General features: G+C 35.9%; 1 protein-coding gene across 1 annotated transcript; it reads right to left on the bottom strand.

The window, feature by feature from the left end:
- Positions 1-21,742: 21,742 nt before the first annotated feature.
- LOC123659230 lies at positions 21,743-23,125 on the bottom strand. The gene has a single exon (XM_045594479.1). The coding sequence runs from the start codon at positions 23,123-23,125 to the stop codon at positions 21,743-21,745; it is 1,383 nt and encodes a 460-aa protein (XP_045450435.1).
- Between the last annotated feature and the right edge of the window lie 224 nt (positions 23,126-23,349).

Genomic DNA, 23,349 nt, shown 5'->3' with positions numbered 1-23,349 from the left:
GAGGTTTTAGGTTTTTGTTGTTTCCTTTTTGAGGTTTTCTTCAATAAACATTGAATGTATAAGAAATTTTCTATCATATTTAACAGGATTTTTTTTCAATATATTTATTATTAAGTAGTGTCTCATTAATTTAAACCTAATTTTTTCATTTATTAATAATTTTATAAAGGACTTTTAATCTGATCAAATAAGAACGAATACTTTCTCTTTGAAGGTTTCACAATTATGTTAGTTTAAGAATGTGCAGGTGATTAGCCCACTGCAATCTAAACTTTCTGTTAACCAACAGTCAAGTGATGTGATAGATTAAGTTTTAAGCAATCTTCACCCCTTCCTGGACAGTTTATACGAAAGACATGATATTAATTTGAATATGTGTATAAAATTATGGAACACTTTATGTACCTATAAAACAGTCCACGTTGTACATAACACAGTTAATGTACCTGGTAGTTATAGTCTATTACTGTGGCCACAAAGCCACTATATAAACTATCTCACATTACTAGAATGAGAGTTTAAGTCTGCGCCAAATGTACGTCTGGAAGCAAAACACCTCGCTATAAACGAGCCGGCATTATTCATGAAGCTATTTATTTGTATCGCTTACTTACCTTTTCAGTCTGGGTTCCGTAAGCGTTGACCTCAAGCGGTTAGCGGACTTACCTGAACGCGATGAGGGTAATGTTTCAATTCTGAATTTTGTGTGAGGAATACTTTTTCATATTCGGTTATAATTTCAAAAGAATAACACTTAGAAATCTCGATTGCGAATTACATATCGGTAATCTTAAGCCAGTTATGATTCAATTTTTATATTCTTTAATCAGTTGTAAGCATGAATTTAGTAACAGAAGCAGCCTGTAAGCTATTACTGGACAACGCTTCGGCTTGTAATATCCCACTGTTGGGCATAGGCCTCTTTCCCCATGTTGGAGAAGGATCACAGCTTAATCCACCATGCTGCTCCAATGTGGGTTGGCGGATATATTACCACACACAAAAGGACTAACAATCTGACCGGATATAAATATTTGTATAAACACAAATATCCACTTCGAGCGAGAATCGAACCCGCGACCGTCGTTATTAATTTAGACGTCGCCAACACAACACATACCATTACATCAGAGCGGTCGTACTACTGGGCAAACTATTTTCTAAATATACAATATATTCGTGATAAACCGAAACCTCATTTCTGAAAGTGTTTTATTTTTATATAAGTTGTTTGAGATGTGAGTGGCCGTTTATCATTGTTTTATTAATTTTCCTTTTTGATTTATACATTTATGCAGTAGTTTACAATAAAAGCCGGATTCCTACATAGATTTTCATTTTGGTGCGAGATAAATACATAATAATACTCCGCTGATTAAAATTCAACCAATCCTACTTAAATGAAGAAGTAAGTAGACTTACATATGCGTACAGTAATAATTATGCTTGTTCGCAAAAGTAAAAAAAAAGGGATTGAATTTATATTGACAAATAATGCATTATTGGAGATAGCTCAAAATCGGTACCTACCTTCAATAAAATATTATGAGGTAAGAAACATAAAAAAAAAATATTAGTTAAATTATTTTAATTGTATAGCAAAATATTTGAAACCAATTTTGCTGAAAATATATTCTGTGACCTGTCAATGTGAAAAATGTTGATAGCATAAAACAAACAGGGGTCCAAGATCCTTGAAGTCTAAAAAATACTGCTTTAGTGCCTGTGCCCCTTGATCGTGTGTATGTAGATTAGAAATACTTGTTGCATAATTTAAAAAGTTTTACATATTAAAAAGAATTATGAGGAAAGCAAAAATCATTTTAACTTATCATCATTGAAAAACGACTTTATAATACGTAACGTTTAACCAACATTTTCCATACGAATCTAAATAAAATTAAAATGAATCAGGCACATTTTCGGTTTTTAAATTCTTCTTCTTCGGTTTTTAAATTCTTCTTCTTCTTCTTGTATAATGGCTTCCGTGAGGATTTGCGGTTCTTAAATTAAATTAAAAATATTTTAAAAAAATTAAAAATATTTTTTTTATAATTTAATGTTTTTAAGTTAGAGCTTTATTACTTGGACCACCTCGAGCATGCACAACTCGTGACCAACTGTTAGATAATAGTATAAAAAAAGTTTATCAGACTATTATACAAGATATTATTAATTTTGTATTAAAACACAGTTTACATGTTATTTTTCAAAAGAGTAACTGCGGAGTTTTTTACCGATTCTTCTCTGCAGAATTTATATTCCGAATCGGTGGTAGCTTTACTTTTACAAATATAATAATTTATTTTTCAAGTTTTAATTTGTAAAATGACTATTCGAAAGTGTTCATGGGGCCTATTTGAAGTCGTTTTGATTTTGATTTTCATTATTTGGCCTAAATATTTTGTTATACGGATCCATTCTTGTTCAAAATCGTTTTTCGCTAAGCAAAACTTTTTGCACTTGACTGCATTGGAGTAAAAACTGAACCGCTTCATCCCAGAGAAACTATGTGAACACCAGGGACCATTTATATTGGCTCCAATTACTTACTTTACCTTCGAATAAAAGAATGTATAAGTGGGGATTACATTTTTTAAAGTATAATTCATATTTCGCTTTAGAATTGAACTAATTATTATTTGTCTCTGCTTTCTGCTTTTGTACGTAGGTTGTGCTTTGATTTCCAGAGTATCACACCCAGCTCCGAGGCAGGAATTGATTACATAAGCCTAGTAACTATAGAATTATCTATCAGTGAATATTATTTGAAGTATGTTAATGCATGTTTCTAGCTTTCTGTGTTGGAAGTGCTTAAAGCCGTATTAGTTATTACCAGTTAGTATTATTGAGATACTGTACTACTACATTATATAAATTTCGATTACAAGCTAAGCTGTCCTACGTTTCTGATCACGGGATCAACAGCGTTGACTATAGGATTTGGCCGTTACATTTTCGCCCATTACAAGTATAATATATCACTAGAAAGAATAGAGATAACGTAGCATTCTATTAGTAATTTTAAAAATTGATTCTTTTTTTAAAATATTCATTAAAAAAATATGTCTAGCCTGGTGGTCTGTCCTTGTGGATCTCCCAACCGAGCCTCGCAATGCATGTCAAGCATTGGTCCCGAATATTATTTATTAATATTATGGTAGGCGCCTGATATCAATCGTTGTTCATAGTTTGGAATACGTTTATTAACCCTCAGAATGAGAAGTGGTGGATTGAGCTGCGACCCTACTCTTACATGCAGGAGAAGTCTTACGAAGTATGTTCCAAGGTGAATTAATTAATTAAGTTACGAAAAATAAATTAATTTATAATATTAGTTATACGACGAATAAAAAGTAATATTTTTAGTAAATTAATAACTTTTTTCCCAATTTAACGCTTACATTGTTGAACTGTTAGTAATAAACAATTTCTAATAAATTTGTAGAAGCTTTCTAAAACGATCGTCCAATTTATTATTTATTTAATATCCCTCCACAATTCAAATAGATTGAACATTGAGTAAATAGCTCTATCTCGCAGTCAATTTATAACTCTCACTTATTAATTTGTTTACATTTGTCATCAAGGCGCTTATAGCTATGAGAATTTATAATATGAGCATCATTTATCACAGTGTAGTTTTTGCTCTGTGTATTTTAAAATCCGCCAACCTACAGTGGAGCGTGGTGGGTTAAGCTCCTATTCTTGTCCTACATGGAGAAAGAGGCCTATACCGAGTAGTGTAACAATTCGGACCGACGGCTTAACGTGCTCTCCAAGGAAGGGAGGGGAGAACCACAAAGCCTGCACAAATAATGCAGATCACAGCAAACATCTGTTTGGTAAATATAAACGTTTGCCATGTGCGGGGTTCAAACCCGTAACCGCCAGCGCAACAGCCACAAACCAGTTATGTGACAGTTGCACCAAACCGGCGCGATTTACAATTTTATTTTTATTTATTTGGACTGAAAATTAGAAACGTACCATAAAAGTAAATGGCTTTATCACCAAAGTAATAAAAAGTAACATAGATATGAATGTTTAATAGTTTTGATAGTGTTATCAGGATACTAATGATTATTGAGATCCGGTTTGATAGACTTTGTACGTAATCTTGAATGGTAAATGTAAATATAAAAATAAAGTCTCAAGGAAGCCCCGTAGTTCTTTCCCGTAGCTGCAGCTCAACCTTAATGTCGGTCGTTATAAGAAGATTTGTAATGCAATTTATTATCATTCTTCCTTGTGTTTGTGTGTGTGTACATAATTCTTTGGCACATGAGTGTGTTAGTATGTTTTAATATGTATGTAAATAAAAAATTGCTGTATATGTTATACGCGTAACTCGAGAACGCTTTGATCAAAATATGTCGTTATGCGCATAGCTCGAGAACGGTTTGAGCAATTCGGCAATTTTTTCAAATTTTTCTACCTAATGCTTTGTAGAGTTCTAACGGAATGAAAATTATAAAATTAGGATGAAATTGTGAAAATTTCTGAAAAATAATTATTATTTTTCAATTTTACGCATTTTACAATTCGCATGATAGAAAATATCTTCGTTTCGGTCGGTTAGTTTAAATAACAAATATCCGATATGTTTGGACTTATCATGGGCTACATAGACGGGGTCATTACCATGTTAGTGGTTGGTCATTTTGATTTCCCCATATTTCGGTGCTTTTGTCAGCTCTTTGGATATCGACGCACTTATGGTTATAGGTCGTCGAAAAAGTCATAAAACTTGCCATTTTTTGATATACTAAGTTTTAAAACCTATCACTTGAGCCTATCGCAGTCCACAGCTGGACATAGGCTTCCACAAGTTCGCGCCAAAAATGGCGTGAACTCATGTGTGTTGCCCATTGTTACCACGCTGGGCAGGTGGGTTGGGTGCGCAGGCTGGCTTTGTCTTCAGCCTGTGTATTTTAAAGCCAGCAGTTGGATTGTTATCCCGTCATCGGTCGGCTTTATAAGTTCCAAGGTGGTAGTGGAACTGTGATATCCCTTAGTCGCCTCTTACGACACCCACGGGAAGAGAAGGGGTGGCTATATTCTTTAATGCCGTAGCCACACAGCGCAAACTTTTTAAAATTTAAACCTAGTATTGGTTCGATACCATTTATATAGGGCGAAAAGAAAATCAAACAAAATTATTGAGATAATTGTGTTTGCTCGCAAACGAAAAAAAAACCGACTTCAATTACATCGACGAGTAATACAACGTAGATCGACGAAAAAATAGTCAAGTAACTACGCGTTATCAAAGATTACTCAAAAAGTAGTTATCAGATCTCAATAAAAATTTTATGTGACCACATGACAAACATCAGCTTTCGATTAAATTAAAAATTATTAAAATCGGTACACCCAGTAAAAAGTTATTGCGGATTATCAAGAGTTTTTCCTCGATTTCTCTGGGATCCTATGATCAGATCCTGGTTTTCATCATGGTACTAAACTAGGGATATCTCCTTTCTAACAAAAAAAGAATTATCAAAATCGGTACATCCAGTAGAAAGTTATGCGGTATAATACAACGTAGGTCGATGAAAAAAGCGTCAAGTAAAAACGCACTATTCGATATAACTCGAAAAGTAGTTGTTAGATCTCAAATAAATTTAAATGGGACCAATTGATACACACCACCTTTCGATTAAAAAAAAATTGTCGAAATCAGTCCACACGGTCAAAAGTTCTGATGTAACATACATTAAAAAAAATACAGTCGAATTGAGAACCTCCTCCTTTTTTGGAAGTCGGTTAAAAAGTAACGAATATGAACACAAAACACAACAAAAAATCTTTCTGCAGCATTTACTTTTATTCAAAATACTCTTTCAGTTAAAGCTGTTCGACTTTACAAATCCTTATCCTCTACAAAAGCGAATTCGAACATAAATGTATATTGAAAGCTTATTTTATTTCACTTTGAATGTATGGCATAACCAAAAATAATTATAGAAACTTTATACTGTCTATACATACATAAAACCTCATTTGTGTTTTTATGTATTTAAAAAAAAAACAATTATTGATAAACGCCAAAAAAAAAATACTTATATTCATTAAGCAATATTTTACTTACTCCATATTTATTACTCTTGTGATTTAACTGTTTAAATAAAAAAATTATAGGATAGTAATGAACTTTTACTATACTAAACAAAGAAGCAAGAATTGATATTCCACTGGAAATAATTTTAATACATATGATGGTATATAATAAATTGAATAATTAATTTATCTTTTGAATTGGATTCCTGTTATTGTACTTTATCCATATCACTATAAAATAAAAATAAAATAAGCCTTCATTAGTGTTTCACAATGTTTAGAAATAGTAGGATTTTCTCTAAATATTTATACAGTACAATTTTACTATATAAACACTAAACCACGTACCAATAGTTAACCTAACTCCATTAATAGAATTTTCTGGTAGATACCGCCACTTAGTGATAGCAAAATGAAAGTTGCTTTGTCTTTGGTTTACAAAAAAAAAATCTCTCTTCCTTCCTTTATTTACAACTATTGTTGCTTACCCGAAAAACTTCATGCTACTTATGTATCGATTTTTTTATTTTCTTTTATACAAACCGTGTCTTGATAATTATTAAAACAAAAAAAAAGTGTGCTTTGATCATACGACTGAAGTAAAACTTCTGCACATTATAGGCCTGCATTGTGTCTTAGATATACGAAACGTAACTAGCTATGAGAGAAAGCGAGAAAGAAAATGTGTGCTCGTACCTCTCTGTCTTGCTCCGTCCACCTCGTTCGATCACACTTTTCGTAACGCTCTCGTCACGCATTCATCAACTTACTAACCAAGTCAATCGTGCGTTATGAAGTTTTACTTTAAAAAAAAGTAACGTCACAGAGTTTCAATAACATTTTATAAGCAATGAAATATACTCGATATAATCCTGGTTTCGAATTCAATATATTATGTCCTTACTAAGGTAGCAGAAATCTTATAAAACTCAATTTACTTAAAGTCGGATCCCGACGTCTGCTTCGAACGGTGCCAGGTTTTCAACCTCTAAATAGCATAAAACAATTTCGCTATTTGCCTCTATTTGTTTCTCACCTTACTTCTTCTATATTCGAGAAAATGTGAGGGAATTTTATAAGCTCGCAATACGTGGTAGTTTGTTATTAGTTTTTTAGTTTTATATTTATACATATAGTTATTATATAAGTTGTAAGCTATCCAAATAAATGAAAGGAAAAGTACGAAACTTGGGAAGTTTATACTTAACAAGTAAACACTACTGTACTAGTACTACTACTGTACTAGTACTACTACTAGTACTTGATTCAGTAAATGATTTAGCCTACCGTCCAGCTGTTATGCAAAGGTGTCTTTCCCCATAAAAAAGAAAGGCCGGAGTTTAATCTACAGAGCTGCACTGTGAGATGGCGTACCAAAAACTATGGGCATGCGGATCGTGGGTCCGCAAAAATAGTTGTGCGTTTGGATGTAAGGGTTGCGGGTAAAGGATAAAGATAAATCGTAGGTACCTTTGTTGTTCGCGGCAGCTGATCTCTCCAACCCGGCGGAAACGTTCTCGCCAGGGGTTCTTACTCGCGATGTTCTGCTTCTGTACTTTTGTAACGGTGTATTTTTGAAAACAAAGCGGGAGCCATACCATTCGCGCGCGCAACTTCCTAGAGCTGAAATCCTAATGTGTTTTTTTAACATACACACGGTCGTCTGTTCCTAAGGTAAGCAACTTAATGCTTGTGTTATACATAACAGCTGACTGTTGTAGGTATTTTTTTGATACATATCAATAGAAATAATACATACATAATTATATTAATACAAATATTACACCGAAATTCAGGCAGGAATCGAATCTGCAACAAGCGGAACAGAAAGCAGGGTCACAACAAATTGCGCCAACGGGCTAGTCATAGCTGGTCAAAGCACTATTCTCCAGAGAAGGTTTGAATCGTAGTCAATAATACTTTGCCGGATAATTTCCATACCAATTAAATATTGTTTAAACAAATATGTTTTTGTTACATTATGTAAGGGAATATATACTTACGAAGTGACTACATTTTTGAATAATGTACTATGAAAATATATGTACAAACTAAAAGGGTTGCTAGCCTTTAATATTGTTAGCAACTGGGTTTCTAGTTCTGTGTAATAAGATTACGGACGTCTGCAATAAGAATATATGAATTGGAACGCAAAATAATCCTTGAATGATAACCACGTATTAATAGGTATTACACAAAACAAAGGTTTTGGCCTCGTCGTTGTTTTCAATTTCCCTTTTTAATTAATTACTACATTTGTTATTGCCTATGTGGGTACAAAGCTGTTATGAGTATTATCAATAATTTTTATTTGGTAGATTTTTAAGAAGTTTATGTATCAACATTTAAATATTATTATAATTCTGAAAAAGAGGCCTATGTTCAGCAGTTGAATGTTACAGGCTAAATTTTATATTCTCGTGTCACAATGTTAGTTACTATACTCCTCCAAAACGGTTGGACCGATTATTGTGAAATTTTGTGTACATATCGGGTAGGTCTAAGAATCTTCCAACATCTTTTTTTTTCATACTCCTAAGGTATAAGGGTGGCGATTAATGGGGTCAATAAAATACAGAGCAAAAAAACGTTTGCAGGGTCAGCTAGGCAATCAATATAAAAATAATAAGGTAAAACTATAATATAAAAGTTTTTTGTACGGATCCATTTTGAATAACATACTACTATTGAATTAAAAACAAACTTCCATTACACAGACTACTTCAGCTACCCATCCACGTCCTCTCTTCACGAGGTGCTTCTGAAATTATTGATTTGAATATGAATAGGACTTCATTTAACGCCGTGAGTATTAAGTTTGCTCATAATGTATGCAACTGAATATTCTGTGAAATTTAATTTATAGGTTATATTTATATACGTAAAACGTTATTTAATATAAATAGTCTATAAATAATATAATGTTTTTAAGTTGATATTGATATTTTTATTTACACAAATATTTGTTCCCTGACGAGTCTCCGCAAAGTGCTTCGAAAAGTACGTCGACCCGTTAATCTCAGTTGTTATCATCGACGTTGGCACTCATTGAAATAAATGACTATTGCTACCAGATGTCTATGAGTAAATTAATCCCGTACTCTAAGTCTGTATTACAAGATACTTCTACTTATTAATAATAAGTTTACAGGTTGATTTAAATCAGTTATAAATTGTGTGACATTCAATAAAATCAAAACAGTGACAACACAGGTTTAGATTGAATCAGATGTTACTCTAGTGTCTCAAATAATACGGCTACACTGTTTTCAGTCACACAAAGTAAGAAAGGAAATTCCTCTCTGCTGCTGACATATTTTTCTCTGTTGCATTTTTTTATTTGTAGCTGTCTCCAAAGAATAACGTGCTAGGGAATGTTCTTTGTGTTTTTGTAATAAAATGTAGTGACTAAGGTTAAAAGAAATATTAAGTGACATTGACAAATAGGAATAAAATATTTAACTAGTGGTCGAAATTCGACCATAATAAAAAATTTAAATTACTTAAAATAAAAAAATAATGAAAATAAAGAACCCTTTTTCAAAATTTTCAATTTGACAACAGACTTTGACAATCAACAAAATAGTATAATATGCGTGTATGTGTCAAAAACAATATATTAATAATGTGTCAGTGTGTGTAATGTTTTTTTTTATTTATTTATTATATTTTTATACATAATTTTAAAAAAATATTAGCATTTTGCACACCTTCTCTATATTAACTTTAAATGTACAAAATTTCATACTACTCCGTCCGCGCAATTTTCGTAAAAGGGGGTATAAAGTTTTTGTTTCACGTGTTAATATAAAGATTATATCAATTGAAGTTAATATGTCTTAAACGGTGTAAACAAAACGATGCATAATAAAATTAATGGTTGATCTTTAGAATACGCGTTATTATTCTAAGGGTTGATCTTATGGTTATTTAATTTTAATGGAGAAAATTTCAGAGATAAATATATGAAGTTTGAAGGTTTTTTTTTTAATCACTAGGTCGGCAAACAAGCGTACAGCTCACCTGATGGTAAGCGATTACCGTAACTTATAGACGCCTGCAACACCAAGAGGCGTCGCAAGCGTGTTGCCGACCCAATTCCCAATTCCCCCCAGGAGCTTTGGTCACTTTAATCACCAACAGGAACACAATAGTGCTTGAAAGCAGTATTATTTGGCTGTGGTCTTCTGTACGGTCGAGGTACTACCTCACTCGGGCTACTCCATATTTTGTAGCAGGAAATTCCTGCTGTGCCCTACCTCAGGGCAATTTTTTTTTAATATTTTTAATAATATTTTTAAATAAATTTTTAAATAAAGGGTGATAATAATGTTTTATATGCAATATATACACGATCGACTGCACTTAAGGTAGACACTTATAGTCGAGTTTTAGGTAATAGCTTATACAATATAAATTTGCAATAATTTGATTTGCCAATTTGACACTATTTCTAAAAGAATCTGCTCCGTGAACGTGACCGTCGACTGTCCCTTGGCCCCTTTAGTGACTATAATTTTTCTTTCTTGTCACCGATATTTTATTTTTCAATAATTTACAAGTTATAGCCGGAGGGATTGTAGTGTAAATAATAAAGCCTAATCAAGCAATAAGTGGAATGAATAAAAACCAAACAAATTTATTTGAAAAATTTCCACTAGACAAAAAAAAAAGTTTACCAATCTTTTGGTCGATTAATTAACGTAATTATTTTTAACAAAAGGACTGGGCTGAATAAAAGTAGCTATTATCATGCTACAACATAATTTATCGATTTTTCAAAGAAGTATTCTTACTATATTAAATATTTTTAATAGTTTTATGTCTCTAAACTATTATAAAAGTACAAATAATTTTTTTTTCCATTATTTTATTGAAACACAGTTCACAGATTTATTATCAATAAAGAAATTTCTGGAACTAATAATAAATCTTTCTTTCATCAATATTGGACACATTAAAACTATATATAAATGAAGTCAAGCTAACATAGATCTTATTCCGAAGAACCAAAGAAGAAAATCCTTTGCGCTAATTCCAATATATTAGTCTCTTACTTTGTTCGTTTGTTAGTATATTTTATGGTTTTAGTAAGACGTAGGTGGTAAGATTCGAGGCTAATCCTTAAATTTCAAGATAACGTAAACATGAGACGGGTTTGTAATTAATTTTCACTGAAGTTTGAATTTATTTTCGACCCTTCGTAATGAAATAGTATTTTAGTATGCTTCAGTTACACTTAACAGCTTTGAGGATGATTTAATGATCCTTACAGTTTATTACAGCGGACACGTGTGTTTTCATTAAACGAATTTGTTAAGTATCATTACGCAGAACAGTATTGGGTTCTTCTTAAAGGTTACTGACCTATTTTTGTTGATTAATTGTTGGTTTGGTATTCTTAATGATTCGGTTTTAAATTTTCTATTTCGTTCATGAAACATTGCTTTAACCTTTTACTAGCAAACATCTTGGTGGACTATTGGAAATCTTTCATGTTTGAAATGGATAATAAAAATATTGTATCAAGGTCGATAATTAATATAACTTAGTTTTATATCTGACATATATTTTAATAAATATATTTAAAGGAAAATAACTGATAATAATATTACTATAATATAATAAAATAAAAAACAAAAGAAGAAGGTAGATTTAATAATAAAAAGAAAAAGGAAGAAGGAAATACCTTGATTGTCAGAGAAAAAATTATATAAAGCCTTCAGATAAAAAAACACAAATGGGTTCTGAATTAAGGAAAATATGTTACACTGTATCCTAAAATTTCTCCTTTTACTGATAGGAAACCATTGGAGCGTATTGATGTATAGATTGATATGAAAAAATATGGCCGTATTTTCTTAACCCGTATAAGGATCATATGCAAATCTTTTCGGAGATAGCACGGATGGTTCTTCGAATTATTTCATTGGTTTTATTGGAATATGTAGTCAGAGTCAGATTCAAAAAAGGTAATATATGAGATCACAAAACTTAAAGTGTAAAGAATTAAGTATTACACATTATTTACACTCAAAATCACACAATACTCATTACAATGAATATGAATCGATGCAGCGGTTACAGCGCTAACTTTTGCTCTGGGGGTCGCGATTTTCTATTCCTGCTCGTGACAAATATTTTATACAAATGTTTTCGTAATCTGGAAATTTTGCCTTTCTACTTATAAATAATTCATTCATTACAGCCTATACAGTCCACTGCTGGACATAGGCCTCCACAAGTTTACGCCAAAAATAACGTGAACTCATGTGTTTTGCCCATAGTCACCACGCTGGGCAGGCGGGTTGGTGACCGCAGTACTGGCTTTGTCGCACCGAAGACGCTGCTGCCCGTCTTCGGCCTGTGTATTTCAAAGCCAGCAGTTGGATGGTTATCCCGCCATCGGTCGGCTTCTTAAGTTCCAAGGTGGTTGTGGAACCTTGTTATCCCTTAGTCGCCTCTTACGACACCCACGGGAAGAGAGGGGGTGGCTAAATTCTTTAGTGCCGTAGCCACACAGCACTTATAAATAATAATAATAAATATATTTTAACATTTACACACAGTCGTCTGTTCCTAAGGTAAGTAACTTAATGCTTGTGTTATATGTAACAGCCGGTTGATATATCTGGTTTATTTTTAACCGACTTCGAAAAAAGGAGGAGGTTCTCAATTCGACTGTACTTTTTTTTATGTATGTTACATCAGAACTTTTGACCGGGTGGACCGATTTAGACAAATTTTGTTTTAATCGAAAGGTGGTGTGTGCCAATTGGTCCCATTTAAATTTATTTGAGATCTAACAACTACTTTTCGAGTTATATCTAATAATGCGTTTTTACTTGACGCTTTTTTCGTCGATCTACGTTGTATTATACCGCATAACTTTTTACTGGATGTACCGATTTTGACAATTCTTTTTTTGTTGGAAAGGGGATATCCTTAGTTTGGTACCATGATAAGGAAACCGGGATCTGATGATGGGATCCCAGAGAAATCGAGGGAAACTCTCGAAAATCCGCAATAACTTTTTACTGAGTGTACCGATTTTGACTATTTTTTCGTCGATCTACGTTGTATTACTCGTCGATGAAATTGAAGTTGGTTTTTTTTTCGTTTATGAGCAAACACAATTATTATTATACATATGCATGGAAATAATACATATATAAATACAAATATTACATCCTGAATCAGGCGGGAATCGAAACCACAACCCGCGAAGCAAAAAGCTACATACAACAAACTTCTTTATACTTTCTTATGGTGTTTTTATATGATAATTTTTATGATTCGTTAAATATATTATTTACAACAGTTATACATGATATTAATTTTTTAACCGACTTCCAAAAGAGGCGAGGTTCTCAAGTCGACTGAATTTTCACATTTTTATTTTTATATATGTTAGAATCACAAAACTTTTGACTGGGTGAACCCATTTTGATGATTTTTGTTTTAATCGAAAGGTGGTATGTGTCATGTGATCCCATTTCAATTTAATTGAGATCTAGTACAAGTAATTTTTGAGTTAGATCTAATAATATTTACATGGCTATTTTATCGTTGACCTGCGTTGTATTGTTGTATACCTCATAACCTTTTACTGGTTTAGCCGATTTTGATGATACTTGTTTTAATCGAAAACTGATGTTTGTCGTGTAGTCCTATCTAATGAGTTCCGATGACTACTTTCTGAGTAATCTTTGATAACGCTAATAATTGATATGTACTTATTTTTTTTTTTGATATAATTATTTTGTATTACTTGTCGATTTAATTGAAGTCGTTTTTTTTTCGTTTGCGGGCAAATACAATTATTAATAAATATTTCTATTAGTTAAGCACTTACTCTCATTAGTACGAACAAATTATGTCATTAGAGAGGACACTGTAGCCTGTAATACAGCTATTTATTGCTTAGCTCTGGCTGCGGGACTTAAAGTACATATATTTAATTTTGAGCCTAGGAAACAATATTGTTATAATACTGTACTTAGGGTTTATACAAGCTATTTCTTCTATTAAGAATAGAGATTGGTGATTAAGCTGCAATGCTTTATTGCGGTTTTATTAAAGATTAATGGATGCAATATGTTTATGTCTAAATATTTATAAAGTGTAAGACTTTAATAATCGGTTAGTTTTCTATTGTTTTAATCAATTTTTGTTCATTGATGAGAACTATATCATGTCAGCAAGGACAAACATCCATATTTTTTTTTTATTAGGAAAAATAGGAGGTTTTGTCACATAGTGACCACTTCACCTTTCTAAATATTTTAAGTATTTGATCACCTTCTAATAATTATATAACATGTCGTTGGTTAAATGGAAAAATTACATTCCTCAAAATTTTTTTAAGGTAAGGTTATTACTGGAAATAGTCTGTTAACATTATTTATACATGGATAAAAGACCATTTATAAAATTACACGTCAATCTCACTAGATGGCACCAGTGCCATTTCGGTACTCTGCGGTCATCGCCATATTGATTGTAGAAAAACGTCGCTCTGCCATTTTTTTAAAAATATTTATATTTTTTTAAATAACAACGATATCTTAATCTTTATGTAAATACCTTTTAAATTGCTTTACATTTGCTATTTTTGATTAATGTCACTTTTGTATTTAACCGACGATGTGTCACAATAATTATATGACAGCAAGAAACATTTTGATTCTGCAGTTGCTTTCAAAAAGCACCAGGCATTATATTTCTTTTGTTGCCTCAAAACGTTAAAAACATTTTTTGTTTTGTCATATCATATCATCAATTTTGGAATAATAGAAAGGTAAACCCAAATCAATTTTTAGGAAGTATTATAGATATTATAAGAAATATTATATTAATGGTTTACGGCTTTTATTTAATGGATAGGTAAACAAAACAGCGTCACGAATATTTATTTGTCATTCAAATGAATACACGTTCACAACGATTTATTAAAGTCGATTAAGTAATATAGCCGTCATACCGAGACGCTCAGAGTTCTCTTTATTACAACGGAATGAAAACAAATTAATTATTAATAGCTTTGCACTATTGAAAACTATTAAAGCCGGCTCAATACGTTCGTTGCTAAATTATATTTCCTCCGTCTCAGCTTAAAGGAAAATTAATTAACTTTTCTCTGGCTTAATTTACTATCGCGAATAAAATCTCGAGTGGTGACGATAAGACGGAGGGGGGGGGGGTATTGAGACGGGCGGTAAACGTTGAGCTTGTAGGAAATAAAATTCAGATATCGTTTATTTATTGCATTTTTACTTAAATGTTTTTGAGCTTTTTTCAAACGTTTCCACTGTCGGCCTTTCCTTGTCCTCGACGGTTTTAAAGATGGCGAAGGACACCAAAAAATCGGCCCCTGAACTGGCCGTGGCTGGATACGAAGGAAAAAAAGGAGCCACTCGCCACAAAGAGAGAATGATTTGACTTATCCCTCAATTTCATGCCTCCGACTGCATATTATCTACAACGTTGCATAAAGTTTCGAAGGACTACCGTATTAATATATTTTAAATGTACAGCACAAAATGTTTGATATTGTTTCTATTTATTGCGCTGACTTTGTGTGCATATTTAATTTTTATCTTGTTCCAGCTTTTTCAGTTGATTTTCTATTAATTGTTCTTCACGCAGGCGGGTTTTTTCTTTTTTTTAAATTATTATTGTAATAAATTTTAATTCACAAGTGTTTAATTAGATCTAGTTCAAAGTGACATATCGTTAATTATTAAAAACAAAAAAAAAAACATGTTTATGTAATTTTAAATTAGAATAAAAGTGTTTATAATAGGTAGGTATTGTTGAAATATTTAAATGTAAGACTTGCAGCAGCTTTGAAGGCTTTTTGTATGAATTTATTTATTATTTTACATGAACGGTCTATTATCTAATATGCTAAATTTATTATGTAATATGTTTTATTCTATTATCAGTTCGGTGAAGATCGATTCGGATCTTCTGCTATAATAATGTTGTCACAGCAAACTAAATTTAAATAATATCTAATACAATTCTTGTATATATATATATATATATATATATATATATATATATATATGTATATGTATATAATCTGAATCTCGGAAACGGTTCCAACGATTTTCATGAAATCTACTATAAGTATAGGAGTTTTCGGGGGTGATAAATCCAGGAGCTAGGATTCATTTTTAGAAAATGTTATTTTATCCCTGTTTTTAGGCAATGAAAAAATGGCTACAATATCATTAGAATACGAAGGTAAATTTCGCATTTGTCAATAAAGTTGCGATAGCTCGGGTAGGAAATCGGCCGATCTAAAACAACGGCGAAGACCAAGATTCAAATCCTTAAGTTGCCAGGTAGATTATTATTATTTTTTATTTTTGATTTTTTATATTTATTCATATTTTTAATTAGTATCGGTAAAATCGAAAAATATTATTTATATTTTATAAATATGTAATTCGTATTTAAATTCGTATTCTAAAAAACACGATTTACTAAAAATACCGAGCTAAGCTGGTCGGAATTAAACTTTTATAATTGTATTTGCTCGCAAACGAAAAAAAAAATCAACAAGTAATACAACGTAGGTAGATGAAAAAATAGTCAAGTAAATACACGTTATCAACGATTACTCAAAAAGTTATAATAAGATCTCGGTGAAATTTAAATGTGACCACATGATAAACATCGGCTTTCGATTAAATTAAAAATCATCAAAATCGGTACACACAGTAAAAAATTATGCGGTATAATACAACGTAAGTCGACGAAAAAACGTAGTTGTTAAATCTCAAATAAATTTAAATGGAACCAAATGATACCTTTTGATTAAAAAAAAAATTTTTTTTTTTGTTGAAATCAAAAGTTTTGAAGTAACACACATAAAAAAAATCCAGTTGAATCGAGAACCTCCTCCTTTTTCCTCCTCAAGAAAATTTGCATTGTAGATCGTATAAAACATATTTTCTAGCACAAAATATCAGCTGGTTAGAATAAAAACCCAACTGCTGATTTACGTTAAGCGCTGAGCTTGGTGCTAGTTATATTGAGATAGATTATTTAACCTTTATTGTGTTATATATAAAACTAGCTTTAACTTCTTTTTTATGTGAATTACATTATTTAATAAATACTGAGATAAAATGTAAGGTGTAAAAATAAGCGTGTATTCTAATGAACACCTGACGAACACTGCATCCAATATCTTTGCCGTTACTTTAATTATTATAAGGTTTGCATATTAATCACAAGAAAAAGAACGCAAAAATATTTTACTAAACACCAACAAATATTATAAAAAAATATCGCGTAATATTTTATTTATTTGAAATTACACGAAAAAGAGTTTCATTTAACGTTACAACCTTGAAATATCACTAGCGTATACACTGCTCTTATCATGAACCACAATTATCAAAGAAAACAAACAGAAGTACTTATTACCAGTTAAATTAGGAATTTAGTTTCGTTTGGAAGCGCCATCTATTGGTGAATGATAGAAACAACGTTCTTTTCAGTAAGTATGAAATTGCGTTTTTATTTGAAGAGTAATGATGCACTCATTTAGTTGGCTTTCAACCATGCGATACCATCCATCAACCATCGAGATATTACGATTGTGATTCAGAATTTGATGAACATCAAAATAACCACTATACAGGGATTAATCAACACATATATTAAAAATGTAACGGGTTGCTATCTGTACACTTAAGTAAAGTACTACTTACTTAATATATGAGAAAAAATATTATCGGGACCTTTATCAACGCAAATAGCACCAAAAACAGCGATTGCCAGAATTTTGTCTCTTTGTCTGTGCGTTTGTGCACGCTAATCTCAGAAACGGCTTATCCGATTTAGATGTGGTTTTTTACTAATATAATTATTGTGGTAGCTTAACATTTAGTGTGTGACAGTTTTATGTCAATCGGTTCATAAAAAAAGTTATGCCAATTTAAAGTATTTCGTTCCTGCACCACCGCCACGGTCACCACTCACCAACCCGAGCATGGTGATTATGGGCAACACACATGAGTTCGCGCCATTTTTGGCGTGAACTCGTTGAGGCCTATGTCCAGCAGTGGACTGCGATAGGTTGAAGTGATGATAACAAAAGTATCACGTTGAACATGTAAAGTTTCCATGCGGACGAAGTCGCGAGCACAGCTAGTCTGTAATATAATACAAAGTATGAAATAGTAGAATCAGTTTTAAAGGCTATATAAGATATAAGTGAAAATGTATAACAGATATGATTATGATGTGCGTAGTAACAGCATTATACAGCCGTGCTACAGAACTATCGGTCTAGAAACGAAAATGTAGCGAAACAAAATGGCGACCAATTATAACGTACATTCAAAACGTTACTTGAGCACGAAACATTTTATTTAGTGCTCGTTAAGTGCAGTTAGGATTGAGTACCGAATTAAAAGGTGAATAAGAAATACTAGACTCCTATATTGTATTTAATTATAATTATGATGAAGTTAAATACTAGGTAAATAATAAAAAAATAAGTAATAAAAGTTTATTTTTGTAACCGCCTTAATCTTACAAGTAATCAGCACGTTTGGTCAATATATATATTTTTTGAGTTTGAATATTATATTTATTCTGTGGGTCATGGTCATGTGCTTATAAATAAAACGCCACGCGTTATAAAAACAAAGCCTGAAATGTTTTAGTAGTATTGAAGTATAGTGATTCAAGTTAAAACAAGATTTCCGTTAATATAGTTCAATAATTTAAATACAGAAGAGAAAGTGAAAACTATTGGCGCAACGGTCACAGCACTGGTTTGTGGCTGTTACGCTGGCGGTTGCGGGTTCGATCTCCGCACTTGACAAACATTTGTATTGGCCATACAGATTGGTCAAACAGATGGTCTGGTTGTTTATGCAGTCCTTGTGGGATTCCCAACCGTGCCTCGGAGAGCAGGTTAAGCCATCGGTCCCGGTTGTTATCATTTACACCTGATAGCAATTGTTACTCACAGTAGGGAATATATCCGCCAACCCACATTGGAACAGTATGGTAGATTAATCTCTGATCCTTCTTGTTACGGCCCTAGCCAGTCCAGCAGAGCCTCAGAGGTCGGGGCCCATCAGCGACCTCCCGGCGGACTGCCTAGGGTCGGGTACGGAATACCTATGGCGGTCAGGATATGCGGCGTGAGCAATCCAATACAAAAAAGGGGTTGAAAAATAAGAAGGAAATTGCACTTACCGTCGAAGGGCAGCTAGGGTCTATTGAGGTCGAAGATCGCCAGGGAAAGTGTGTAGGTCGTGTGGTGTAGTGTGACGTTGAGTGTAAGTAGGTGTCCTGACGGTCCCCGAGAAGGAGGCCCCAGGCCCCCAGACTTCGATAGTGAGTAGACACTCCCAGTCACTCGCCAGCAGACACGTCACAGAATTTATTATAACGAAATAAATAACTCAGTCAATACACAAGCAGTTACAGTCACAAGCACAGCAACAAATATTTACAGTTACCAAATAAACCGTTAGATATATTCACAGGACCGCGTGCGGTCACGCCAGCAAAGAGTCCAAACCCAACATTGGGGTTCTCACAAAGCTACACAGAAAATTGCGTTCGTGCAGAGCGAACTCGAGACCTTACAGTTAAGTTATAAGTACAGCAATTAAAACGGTAGCAGTAAAGTAAGTAAGTAAGCAGTTAATAAACCACGAGGCACGCGCAAAACAATAAGTCCAACAATAGGAACTGGCCGGCCGTCGAGCAGCGATACGGCCACACCTTGCAGAGCGGACGCGAGACTTTATTCGCCGTATCGAGCAGCGATACGTCCGCTACCGTGAGAGCGGAATCGAGACTGTTCGCCGCTAAGCGGCGCGGGCGACGGCGACGGCGGGGGGCCGTGCCACCTGGCGATATCACCGATGCTGCGATATCAGATATGCTGGACTGGCTAGGGCCGTAACATTTTGGTAGCAGAGCGTGGTTAAACTAAACTCTAAGGCAATCGCTCTAAGGCGCGATTTGGCCTAAACACTTCTCCTACATGGGAAAAGTGGCCTATGCCCAACAGTGGGATATTACAGGCTGAAATGAGCGATGTAGAAAATTGAATGCAAAATGTAAGTAGTATTTTAATTTAATTAGAGGATGAAAGTTATTTTAATATACTGTTGTTTTGTTATACATAAAATAAGAACGTATCCATTGCAATGTCAAAATTCCCAAAATGATGGTGTATTTTGCTCTGTTTTTAGATAGTCAGGACTATGAAATAACATTACGTTGCTAAATTCGTACGTACGCCATGGAAGTTAGTTGAGAACGTTAAATTAAGTTACAACGCAAATAATATGCTAATGACAGAAACAAACGAAAACATTATAAGCCTAAGTTAATGAAATTTTAGTTTATGACGTAATAAAATTATGAAATATTACGTACGTTTGTGCTATAAACTACGATATATAAACGGCGATATATAACGGCGGGGGGCCGTGCCACCTGGCGATATCACCGATGAAGCCCATACAGAAAAAAGCGTCGCCAACGCAGCGAAATGGTATTACAAAATCATAAGTAATAAATGACAGAGCCACGGTTAAACTAAACTCTAAGGCAATCGCTCTAAGGCGCGATTTGGCCTAAACAATCCCCCGTCCCGGACAGAAGGGCATTATGTCCGCGAGCAAATCGGTAAACGAAACAGGGTCGGATCGGATCAGGTCAGGGACCCCACGGCAAAAACAAAACAGCTAAGTGCGGCCACAAAGGCTTCAGTGCTGAGGGCACTTACAAGTTTCAGATGAACGGCCTTAGTGGAGAGACACACGAACACGCACAGGTAGGCTCCATGTGAGCACGCGTTACGAAAGCAGGACGACTTGACTAAGACAGGGCCAGCGAAATTAGTTCCGACTCCAGCGAATGGTCGGATGGCAGTGACGCGATCGGCTGGCAAGTCGCCCATCATAGGGTGAGAAATGGCGGCCTTCAGTTTGTAGCACGGGATACATTTAAAGATGACGCTCCGGATGGTGCGTCGGCCCTAAGACAGGCCAGCAAATTAATTCAGCTCTTCCCCTAGGAGCGGGAGGCTCCAGGCTTCCGATGCCAAACATTCGACGTGATTCAGAGCTCCAGGGGAGCCCTAGTCTTCCCACCAACCAAATAGAGGCCACACAATGTTGTGAACCCGAGTCCAACAAGGCGCGAGATGTTAGACAGTCGCCCTTCGGGTTGTACACCTGCACTGAGGCTGTCTGCAAAAGGACAGTTTGACAGCTTAAAGGCTCAGTGGAGGTGGCCGTGGTGGGAGATAGGGCGGCAGCTACCTAGTTGGAGCTGCCTCCATCGGACCAGTCCTCGCGCCGGGGGTCCTCGTAGCGGCAGTCAGGTGACAACTCGACCACCGGCGGCAAGGTAGCGCTAAGCGGAGAGGCCTGGAACTCAGAGGGCCCCGGCCTAGCGGGCCGGGACAGATAAGAGGTCCTAGGGACCTGGTAAGGTCGCCGACTCCGACCAAGGGGGGGAGGGTGGCGCTCCAATCGCGGCCACTTAGCTAAGGGAGGAGACAGTGGTCTTGACGACAGCTGAGTGGCGGCGAACTCTCTCTCGACCCGCTGAGGAGGGGGGGTGCAGACACCCCCGCCCCTGGCAGGGTGACCCCCCAACTGCTCAGGGGAATGTCCCCTGTTCAAGCCGGGGGAGCAGTGGTTGGTGGGCGAGCGAGAAGCGTCACGCGCCAGAGGGGGCTGACTAGCGCCCCGCCCGTGGCAGAGGCGCGGTCGGAAGGGGCGCGAGGAGGAGCGCTGAACGGGCCCAGGCACAACACCTCATGATGAGGACCCGAGCAGTGCGGACAGGGCCGCTGGTGCGGACAGTCCCTCTGAAGGTGCCGCTCCAAACAGGAGAAGCACCAGCGGCGTTCCCGAGCTATGGTCCGCCTCGCCTTTGCAGGCTTAGCCCACAGCTTCGGGCAAGCCGCGGATCGGTGCTCAGACCCGCGGCAGTAGTTGCACGGAGGAGCCTCCCTGGCCACTAGGCCGGTATACGTAGGAAGAGGGCGGCGCCCTCCTGAAGAAGCTCCAGTAGGCTTCTGCGGAGTCGGCGGTGACCTCCCGGGCGGGTTCCGCCTTTCAGGTGCCCTGGAGGTGTCGGCGGCGCCCGCCGCGTTTGCGACCTGCCTACACTGTTGCTCTAAAAAGAGCAGCAGGTCTCTAAAAGACGGGATATGATCCGCTCCGTCCCCGCCATAACTCTCCTCAAAATGGATCCGCAGATCGAGGGGTAGGCGGGACAGTACGAGGTGGAGCAGCAAAAAAGAACCTCCGGCCCCTTCGTCGACCGGAAGCTCCAGGCGCCTCAGTGAATTGCACGCGACTACGACAGGATTAATAATATCCTGACGTAGCCTCGTCCTGTCAGTCAGTAGCGGGAGATTCAGAAGCTGTCGGGCATATTCGTCAGCCAGCAGCCGGGTGTTTGCGTACCTCCTCTCGAGGAGGTCTCTTGCGATCAAATAGGAGTTGTCGGCCAACTTCAAGTGACCAACGACCGCAAGGGCCTCCCTTTCAAGAGAAGAGAGCAGGTACGCCATTTTTTGACCGAGGGACAAGTCCCCCCGGGCGTGGACCAAGCTATCAAAGAGGCCTATGAAGGCCAGCCACTCACCAATAGCACCCGAGAACTTGGGCAAGTCCAATGTGGGCAACTTACCTAATAGCTCAGCTTGAGCTGGATTCCGCTGCGGAGACTCCAGTTTCGCCAGACCCTCCATCTGGCTCTCACGCGCCTCATGCGCCAGCTTGCCCCTTGCCTCAACCAAGTCGTCCGTGAAGTCGACGAATTGCTCATAATCCCGACGAGCGGAGTCCTTGACTCCGCTCTCCACATCCGCAGACAAAAGCTCAGTGTATGCGCTCTCGACCAAGGCCAGTCGATCCCGAACCTGATCCGCTCGCTGCGCCAAATTATACACTCGGTCGGCGCGCCCGATCAGTGTGTGGGCATGCGCCGCCCAGCGCAGCTGCTCCTGAATTATCAGCGCAGGTGCCTTGGGTTGCTTGTGTGACGGCATCATAGGATGGGATTATATGAGATTATAGGATGCATATCCCTACATGGGAAAAGTGGCCTATGCCCAACAGTGGGATATTACAGGCTGAAATGAGCGATGTAGAAAATTGAATGCAAAATGTAAGTAGTATTTTAATTTAATTAGAGGATGAAAGTTATTTTAATATACTGTTGTTTTGTTATACATAAAATAAGAACGTATCCATTGCAATGTCAAAATTCCCA

Source organism: Melitaea cinxia, chromosome 13, assembly GCF_905220565.1.
Source record: "Melitaea cinxia chromosome 13, ilMelCinx1.1, whole genome shotgun sequence".
Taxonomy (NCBI): Eukaryota; Metazoa; Arthropoda; class Insecta; order Lepidoptera; family Nymphalidae; genus Melitaea; species Melitaea cinxia.
Note: the sequence above shows the minus strand (reverse complement) of the source record. Positions and strands in the feature narration are given on the sequence as shown.

Bases quoted from the DNA above. Each gene is read 5' to 3' on its own strand.
- LOC123659230 (XM_045594479.1), bottom strand. From the start codon at position 23,125: ATGCCGTCACACAAGCAACCCAAGGCACCTGCGCTGATAATTCAGGAG.